This window comes from Elephantulus edwardii, unplaced genomic scaffold (assembly GCF_000299155.1).
Source record: "Elephantulus edwardii isolate Elephantulus edwardi_28Jun2011 unplaced genomic scaffold, EleEdw1.0 scaffold00116, whole genome shotgun sequence".
Taxonomy (NCBI): Eukaryota; Metazoa; Chordata; class Mammalia; order Macroscelidea; family Macroscelididae; genus Elephantulus; species Elephantulus edwardii.
Window position 1 is genome coordinate 9,030,746 of NW_006399866.1, and position 10,526 is coordinate 9,041,271.

The 10,526-nt window shown below is 36.8% G+C and overlaps 1 protein-coding gene across 3 annotated transcripts in view; it reads left to right on the forward strand.

Annotated features, from left to right (window-relative positions):
- NR6A1 (nuclear receptor subfamily 6, group A, member 1) overlaps window positions 1-10,526 on the forward strand; it is a 348,076-nt gene that overhangs the window by 53,681 nt on the left and 283,869 nt on the right. For all 3 annotated transcript variants that reach the window (XM_006892577.1, XM_006892576.1, XM_006892575.1), the window contains exon 2: window positions 6,709-6,750. In XM_006892577.1, the coding sequence (XP_006892639.1) occupies window positions 6,709-6,750 (42 nt within the window). The remainder of the gene's footprint in view (window positions 1-6,708; window positions 6,751-10,526) is intronic.

Consider the following 10,526-nt stretch of genomic DNA (forward strand, 5'->3'; position numbering starts at 1 on the left):
TTTTATTAAATTTCATTCGTTTTAATGAGAGGTCACTGTTTTAACTAAAGGTATTTGCAATGAATAAATAATTAAAAACAAAATTTTATGATTCTATTTCCAGCCTCATTTCTGTCACCAAACTCATATTTTCCAACTTCTATTTCTTCTTCATTGTTTCTAACTTTAGCATGCCAGTTTGCATCTTGATTGCATGTTTGCTCAATTTTAGGCTGTAAGATTTGGAAATTTTCAATTTCTTCCTCTTTGACTCTACATGTAGGAGCTTATATTTGAATAATAGTTGTATTAACGGGTCTTCCTTGTTTGTATATGGATAATATCCTATCACTCTCAACATTGTATTTCAGGATGGAGCTTGAAATTGACTTTTTGATTATGAATGCAAGGCCATTCTTCTGTTTTGCATTTCAGCATAGTATACCATGTGATTATCTGATTCTTAGTGACTCAGACTAGTCCATCTCATATCATTAATGACTGGTATGTCAGTGTTCATTTCATTTTTCACAATTTCTACTTTTCCAACATTCAAGCTCTGTACATTCCATGTTCCAATTACTAAGTGATATTTGCCATTATTTTTCCTCATTTTGACTGACTTCCAATCTGGACTGTACCACTACTACAACTTTGTGAGTTCCTCTACTATTCTTAGTATTTAAGTATTGAAATTAAATCTGTTAAGTAATGAATGGCCAACCCTGCTTTCTACTGTTTTCTAATCTGGGAGCTCTACTAAAACCTGTCCACCATTGGGAACTCTTGTGGCATTTGACACATCAGTGGCATAGCTTTCAATATCACAGCAAAAGTTTTCTCAGTACAGCAAACTGACAGACAAGTACTGTACCAGTTAGAACAGTGTTTTCCCCAACCATACTAACAGTTTATAACTCTAATAGCAAATCAGTCTTCACATGAGGCCTGAGTGCCATAAGCTCAAGAGCCCAACCAACTTTTAATCACAGAAGCCTACCCACTGTGTCCTAATTGGTTTAAACAAGAGACTTGCAGCCCACAACTGATTGTTCATTAAATCAAAACAGTACAGTTTACATTTGATTAAGTAAAAAAAAAACAACAGAACAAAACAAAACCCAAACACCTTACACCTAACCATTAATTAAATTAAAACTACTTAACCCTTCTGCTTCAAACAAGAGGCTCTCAGGCAGGCCCCAGCCAACTTTTCATTACGAAATCCTGTCTTCCAGGCACTCAAAACTAGGCCACGGGTAGACTGTTGGTCAGACAATCAGTTAATCATATGCAAGTTCAGATTGAGACCAAAGAAAATGACAAATTCGGCGAGCTCTGGTGGCCTAGTGGCAAGAAGCTGCATTGCAATCCCAGAGGTTCACAGTTCGAATCCACCAGATGCTCTGCTGGAGAAGGAGGGACAATCTCCTCCTGTACCTGTCAGATCTGATTTGATGGTACACACACAACAATAAAATAATTTTTTTTAAAAAAAGAAAAAAAATATTAAAAAAAAAAGAAAATGACAAGTTCATGAGAACCAAAATACGAACTTGAATCTATTCCATTTGAATTTAAAAATCTTATTAAGAATGGGTTTGAAACATTGAACACCAGTGATAGACTAGATGAGTTGTGGGAGGATATCAAAGATACCAGAAATCAAAAGGTTACAAAGACAAGAGAAAGAAGAAAACTGAAATGAATATCAGAAGAGACTCTAAAACATAGGTGTGCATATATCTGCTTGGATGTCGGTTATGGGCTCTTTAGGGTATATTCTCTGTATTGGAATTGCTGGGTCAAATGGTATCTCTATTTGCAACTTTTTGAGAAAGCGCTGTTCCGCCTTCCACAGTGGTTGTACCATTTTACACTCCACCAACAGTGAATTAGGGTTCCAGTTTCTCCACAACCTCGCCAGCATTTGTTGGTTGCTGTTCTGTTAAATTTTGCTATTCTGACTGGGGTGAGATGGTATCTTATAGTTGTTTTAATATTCATCTCTCTTAGAGCTAGGGATTTTGAACATTTCTTCATGTGTTTGTTCACCATGTGAATGTCTTCTTTGGTGAAGTGTCTATTCATATCCTCTGCCCATTTTTCTATTGGATTATTTACCTTTATCTTATTGTGGTGGACCACTTGTAAACTTTTGAGACTCCAACACTACATAACAAATTAAGGGTTACAACAGAAACCCTAAATCCATTAGTAGGCTATTTAATTGATGCCTCATGAAATCAAATCCATGAACTTACAAACAAAGAACCAAATCTCAAGAGGAGTTTGGTTGTACATAGTAGTCTCAGCAGGTACTAATTTTTGTTATTATTGTAAATGTAAACAACATACACCTTTTGCCAATTTATTTTTATAGATGTACATGTTACTGAGAGCAATTATAAGAATTGGACATGCAGTCTTATATCAGTGTGTTAATAACCCTTTTCATCCTGCTCTTGGTATCCACTAAGAAACTTTATTCTCTACGCATTTGATATTTCTTGTCTTTTTTTGTAAGTGAGGTTATGTAATATTTATCCTCCTGTAATTAATTTGTTTCACCTAGTTTAATGCCTTTTCAGCTTCATTTATCTTGTAGTATGTATCAAAACATCATTTTCCCCCCTATTGCCTTAGTTGTACTCAGTTGTATGTGTTATGTACCACATTTTCTTTATACATTCTGTGAAAGGACATTTTGCTTGTTTCCACCTGTTGGGCTATTATGAATAGCTGTACTGAATATTTTTGGCTCCAGCGATGGGAAAGTCTGCGGTTAGGGACCCCTTAAAAGTACTCAAGAGCAATGGTGTCTCTCTGGAGACTAAGGTGTGCCTGATACAGGCCATGGTTTTTGCAATCACTTGTTATGCATCAGAGAGTTGGACAATGACTAGGGAGCATAGAAGGAGAATTGACGCCTTTGAGCTGTGGTGCTGGAGAAGAGTATTGAATGTACCATGGACTGCCAATAAAACAAACACATTCTTCCTAGAGAGGGTTAAACCAAGCTGCTCCTTGGAGGCAAGGATTCTGGGGCTTCGCCTGACATACTTTGGACATGTTGTAAGGAGAGACAGGTCTTTAGAGAGGGGCATCATGCTGGGCAGAGTAGAGGGACAGCGCAGGAGGGGAAGACCCTCTGTGAGGTGGATTGATTCGGTGACTGGGGTAATCGGGATGGGTGTGTCAGAGGCAATGAGATTGGCACAGGATAGAGCTGGGTTTAAGGCTGTTGTAAATAGGGTCGCTATGAGTCGCAAATGACTCGACGGCACATAACAACAACAACAACATGTGTTAATTTACTTGATGCACTGGGGGTGTAGTATGTAATGTTCCAGACACCTAACTGAACAGTTAGCAGTTTTAATCTACCAGACTCCATGGCAGATGGATGAGCAGTCTCCTCTCTTTAAAGATGTGCAGCCTTGAAAATCTAATGAAGATCTTTATGAGTTTCCATTGAGTTGATCGTAGTGTTAACATTTTAAACTGGAATGCTATGTTGTTGTTAGGTGCTTCACCTCCAATTCACAATGACTCCTATAGAACAGAATGTAGAAACGGTGATCATAAAGATGCTTAAACTTGTACCATTCTCAAAATCACTTCTATGCTTGAGTTTATTCTTCTTTTTCTACCGACCCTCTATTTTACTAGTTACAATATCTTTCTCTAGGGTTTGGTTCCTTCTAATAGCATGACTAAAGTACATGAGACAAAATCTTGCCATCCTGGATACTACAATTGATGGCTAGGCTTGTGAACACTATTAGGGATACAGTTGTGAACAAGATATACCTGTATTGAGCAAGTAATAAGCACACAGAATGTTATGTTTTTAATGAGGGGTTTTGACCTTGGTGTGTGAATCAGGAGGGAGGCAGAAGAAAACTTTACTGAGGAAATGTTTAAACTACGAATTACTAGCAAAGCAAATGAGAAAACAGGCACTTGTTCAAGTAAAAGAAATGTTATCAGCTATATAGGTAGGACTTCTACTGTGTGTTTAGGGGAGCTCTGGTTGTAACGAGCTGTCATGCCAATCCAAAGGCGTGAATTTGAATCCAGTAGATGTTCTGTGGGAGAAAAAGGAGCAATTCCTTCTGTGCAATTTATAGTCTCTGGATACTTCCGCCTTCCAGGGTCAGCTATGGGTCAGTTCTGACTTGGCTTCATGTAACAGCACACTCTTTGTTTACCATTCTCGGACCTTATTTTTCCTACTGGTGTGATAATTACATGCTAATGGAATAGATTTAAGCTTTTAGGTCTGAAGTATGCTTAGAAAGGTCTTGTTGATTTAATCTTAAATAATGTACTTATTGATGGACAGATTGCTTCTATTTGTGTGTAGGTAAAACTCTAGGATCTGTGACATTACATAAAATACTGTGTTATACTTGTTGTAAACTTAATTTCATGCATTTGCTTTCTTTTGAACAATAACTAATAATAATTGGAATGTGATAGATGTTACATAAATTGTTGGAATCTTGGTAACTGCTGAGCAGCTAACCAAAAAGTTGTTGTTTTGAACTCACCAATAACTTTATTGCATAAAGTTGTGACTACTTCCCTGAAGATTACAACTTTGGAAACCCTATGGGATAGTTGGGTTCTGAAATACAGGATAACTTTAAATTGAAATAGATTTTTTTTATTTGTTTTATTCATTACTTTTAATTGGTTTATGTACAGTCATATACATTGTTTCATTCATATACTTGCATTTTATGCAAACATTCATAAACTTTGTGCTTTTTTAAAAAATTAATTTTAATGAAAGTTTACAGATACTTTGGATTTCCATTCATTCATTGTTACTTTTCTCCCCTCTCCTCCCTGTCCCCTAATTTTCTCATCTCTTTGAAAAGTAAAAGAAAAATTCTTTCATTGTTATACAATCCCTCCCCTCCCAAGTCCATTCCACTATCCTCCCTTCGTTCTGGACTTCTGTCATAGCAATAATACCTAATCATATATCCCTTTTTTAAACAGTTCTCTCCCTCGTCTGTTTCAATGCAGTGTACATCATTTATCCCCTCTTTACCAGTCTCCCCCCCAACACCTATGTCAGTCCTCCTTTATAACAGTGACATTATGTAGTATTTGTCTTTTTGTGACTGAGGTAGATATTTCACTCAGCATAATGCCCTCCAGGGTCACCGATTCTCTGTAGTATTTTATGAGTTCCTTGTTTTTCAAATACAGCATAGTATTCCATTGTGAATATACTACAGCTTCATTTGTTGATGGGCACTTGGGTTGTGTCCAACTCTTTGCTATTGTGAACAGAGCCACAGTAAACATAGGTGTGCATATATCTGCTTGGGTGGCGTTTATGGTTTGTTTCTTTAGGATATATTCCCAGTAGTGGAATTGCTGGGTCAAATGGTATTTCTCTCTTTTTTTTTTTTAGATTTTATTTTAATAATTTTAAGGAACATTTACAGAGATTTTGGATTTCCATTCATTCATTATACTTTTTTCCCTGCCCAGCCCTCTCCCACCTGCCCCGCCATGGTATTTCTATTTGTAACTTTTTGAGAAAGCTGCCATACTGCCTTCCATAGTGGTTGCACCATAGTACACTCCCACCAGCAGTGAATAAGGGTTCCAGTTTCTCTGCAACCTCGCCGGCATTTATTGTTCAGGATTCTGTTAAATTTTGCTATTCTTACTGGGGTGAGGTGAAATCTCATAGTTGTTTTGATTTGCATCTCTCTTAGAGCTAGGAATTTAGAACATTTCTTCATGTGTTTGTTTGCCATCTGAATGTCTTCTTTGAGGAAGTGTCTGTTCATAATCCTGTGCCCAGTTTTTCAGTTGGGTTGTTTATCGTATTGTGGTGCTCGAGTATTTTATAAATTCTAGATATAAGTCCCTTATCTGACATGTCATTACTAAATTTTTTTTCCAATCTGTGGCTTCCCTTTTTACCCTGCTGGAGTTTTTGAATGTGCATAGGGATTTGATTCTTAGAAGGTCCTACTCATCTATTTTATCCTCTCCTGGTTGTAGACTCTTCAGGATGCTTGGAAGACTATTAATGTTGTGGATTAGGACTTCTAGGGTTCTTCCAAGCTTTTCTTTAATGAAGTTTATAGTCCTTCGTTTTAGTCCTAGGTCCATGATCCACTTTGAGTTGGTTTTTGTGTATAGAATGAGATGTGGATATTGCTTTAGTTTTCTGCAGAGAAATTTATTTTTTTTTTAAAAATTATTTTGATTCGTTCAATATTGCACATTTCTTCCCTCATCCTTCATACTTATACCCCAGTCCACTTTGCACCTCTTGTTCCAGATTGAGTTAAAATTGATTTGACAGTGGTAGTATGATTCCGAATTGGCTCAGTGATCTACAGCAACAACACATTATTCTAGTTTCTCTTTGAATTTTTATTGTTATTAATGTGCTTACATTTAATGCTTATGCAGATACTTACTGAATTCCTACTATATGTGAAGAAGTATATTAACATTTTACATAGGTATTTAATTTCCTTTTCTTCAGCTCTGTGGTAAATGTTCTCTCCATTTTTATTTCAGAATTATTAAAGTTTAGGCATGTATGAGTTAAATGTTGAGCTGGGATTTAAACAAAAATGTGATTTCTGAGATTGAATTTCTGTAAATGATATTCATGTTTTATATTTAGAGTTGGCTTGAGATTATCCGTGTATTAATCTTTTCTTCCCATTGTTTTCTTTTTAGGATTTTGTCAGGATGATTTGGCAGAGCTTGACCCAAGCACTAGTAAGTTTTGAATGTTCTCTTGTTCCTTGTTAAGAAAAGATGTATAAAGTTTTAAATGCACGATTTACACAATTGATATGACTTATTCTTGTGGCTTAGATTTTATTTCACCTCAGGTTATAATTAGGGGAAGATATTTTGTCTTTTTAATTGTACCTTCTTTTTTATCCCTACTGTTACTAAGAGGCCTAGTGGAAAGGAGCTGGGCTGCCATCCCAAAGGCATGTGGTTCAAATCCACCAACTGCTCCACAGTAGAAAGGTGGGCAATCCCCTCCTGTGTGATTAAACTGAAAACTCAGTTTTTAGAAAATGAGTCGATAGTACACAGCAACCACAAATATTATTAAAATAGGGAGCTCTGGTGGCCTGGTGGTAAGAAGCTGGGTTGCAAAACTGAAGGCACATGGTTGGAATCCACCAGATGCTCCACTGAAGAAGGAGGGGCAGTCTTCTTCTGTGTCAATCCAATTTGATGGTACACAACAAGAAGGAAAAAAAAGCATGTGAATAAAATACCCATGTTATGTACCTCTCACTAAAAAAAAAAATTAAATAAATTTAAATGCTTCTAAAACAAGACTAAAGAAAAGAACTCATTTTGCCTTTCCCTTCACCTAACTAAAAGTTACTTGTAAAAGGACAGAGAAAACATGGTATATTAACTCAAAAGGTACTGTACTGAGGAAAAGAGCAGAAGCAGCTGGGGCTATACCATATAATAAAAAATTGAATACAACTTCTAAAAAGACGTATTTCCTTAGTATTTCATAAGCATTTTGAGACTTGTTTCATGTTTCAGTTACTAAATTCTAGGGGGCCAAAAATAGATGTTCATATTTTGTTGAGGTGTGTGTGAACATATAAAATATTTGAGAAGTTCCTTATACTCAGAGAGCTGAAGTTAGCCGACGTAGTGGGAAGGGGAGCTTTAACACTTATTTCTGTACCAGCTTAGTGGCAAATAGCTACTTTGAAGATCCTCAGTACACTAGAATCAAATAAATAGCTGAAGATAGATTAGAAGATAGATTGGATTACCAATTATTACTTGACCTTTTGGCATAATGCTGTTGATAGATAGTGTTGAGTCAGATCCAACCCATAGCTGACCCTCCAGTGAGTTTTCAGAGGCAGTTGAGTCTCACACGGAGAGACTACTCATCTTTCTCCCAAGGAGCAGCTTGTTGATTTAAACTGCGCACTTCAGGATTGCAGTGCAGCTTCTTGCCACTAGGCCATAGCAAAACAAAATCTGTATACATTGAATATTCCCATGTATACTATTTCTAAGAATTATAATCATGTCCCAGAAAGGTGCATGCAACATTAGTAGTAACACTACAAATACAAATAATTATCAAGAAATATAGAAGTAATTTCATTACACTTTGAAATGATTCTCACTTGCCATGACATTATGAATATAAATGCAAGTAGCTTACAAATCAAATCTAGTACAAATACAAAAATTAAAAATTTCTAAACCAAAGCCATTTGCTCTAAAATTAATATTTAAGGAAAATAGTTGAGAGTATATGATTGTATATGTGCATAAAGGTTTTTGCTGTTACAGATTTTGTAGGAGGATGAAAACAGGACAAGGATATGGCTATTAAAAAATTTTTCAGCAAACTAACTTTACATTAAATGGATAGATCCTGGCTATTTAAAAGGGATCATCCATACATACTTTATAACGTTACTTACCATTGATTGTTACACTTATTTAACGACAATGTTTAGAAGGTGTTGTGTGTGTGTGTGTGTGTGTGTGTGCTGTCAAATCAGATCGGACTGGTATAAGATGAGATTGTCCCTTCTTCTCCAGCAGAGTATCTGGTGGATTTGAACCATTGACCTCTGGAAACACTGAGTATTTTGTTTGTTCCAGGCCCAATTTGAGGCACTGAGCTCACATGCTAGTGATATGAGTTAATCTCTTGCCTTCATGGATTAGTAGTCCAATAGAAACTATTCTGTTGCCCGGAATTATTTGAAAAGAAATTTTCATAACCTTTAATTTGGCACTTGATACCCCAAAATTTCCTTTTTTCCTAAGCTTAGCAGTTAAAAATAGTTCACATCCATGTTCTGAGAAAAACACTTGATATTTTTAATAAAGATTACTGTTGAATTATTCTTATATCTGGGTTTAATACTTCTAACTCATTTTATGTTTCTAGATAGACTCCTTAGCTAGAGCTGATGAAATTATAGACCTCTTTCTAATTATTTTCATTAGCTTCTGTATTCTCTTTATGAAGTCAGTAGTGTTAATCTTTCTCTGAAGAAACAGAGAATCCCATTCTTACTAATTGAACCGAAATAATAAAATTTTATCATCTAAATCAGCACTCCAGAGTAATGAAGAGCAATGGTGTCTCTCTGGAGACTAAGGTGCGTCTGATACAGGCTATGGTCTTCGCAATCACTTGTTATGATCAGAGAGTTGGACAATGACCAAGGAGGATAGAAGGAGAATTGATGCCTTTGAGCTGTGGTGCTGGAGAAGAGTATTGAGAATACCATGGACTGCTAGGAAAACAAACAGATTTGTCCTGGAAAGGGTTAAACAGGGGGGCTCCTTGGAGGCAAGGATTCTGAGGCTCCGTCTAACATGTTTTGGACATGTTGTGAGGAGACCGGTCCTTAGAGAGGGACATCATGCTTGGGAGGGTGGAGGGACGGCGCAGGAGAGGAAGGCCCTCTATGAGGTGGATTGATTCAGTGACTGGGATAATCAGGATGGGAGTGTCAGAAACAGTGCGATTGGCACAGGACAGAGCCGAGTTTAGGGCTGTTGTACATAGGGTCGCTATGAGTTGCAAGCAACTCAACGGCACATAACAACAACAACAAATCAGCACTGAGAATAGATTTTTATTTATATGAGTGTTGCTTAGCTCTGCAGTGTAATTTGAAACCTCAACTCTGAGATGGCTTGTTGATGGGCTCTTTGTTGTTGCTGTGTACTGTCGAGTCAGAACTGATCCATAGCTGACCTTCTGGTAGGTTTTCAGAGACAGTTAATCGCATGGGAGGAGATTGTCCATCCTTCTACTGCTGTTCTTGTGGGTACTTGTGTTAAATTGGTTACGGGCATTGATATATTGTGTTAAATTGGTTATGGATATTGATACTGCACATGTTTTGCTTATGACTAGAATAGAATATCTCTTACGCTATCTCATGACAAAATAATTTTTTTTGTGATTTGGGTCATTGTTTGCAAAGCAGATTAATTTTTCATATATTCACACGCATTTTGCTAATAGATGTTATGTTTCAGTATTGCCATTGTAATCATGCTTATTCCACTCCTCCCTGTACGTTTTATTTCTATTCCATTTATAGCTTTCTGTGCCTTCCTTATTTTCAGTGAAAGTATGCTAATTATCCCTTTTTTTTTTCTTCTCTTGTTATGTAAGGTCAAATTGGATCTGACTGGCACAGGAGGATATTGCCCCTCCTTCTCCAGTGGGGAATCTGGTGGATTTGAACCGCACACCTTTGGGATTGCAGCACAGCTTGCCGTTAGGCCACCAGAGCTCCCATCCCTTTATTTTGGGTATAACTTTGCTTTCACCCATCTTAAGTTTCTTTGTAATCTATTTTTTGGGGTCAGTTTTCAAGTAATTTTATTTAGAAGTTTGAATTTGCTTCCTAAATCAATAAATATTTTGTTGTTGTTGTTATGTGCCGTCGAGTCATTTGCGACTCATAGCGACCCTATGCACAACAGCCCTAAACCCTGCTCTATCCTGCGCCAACCGC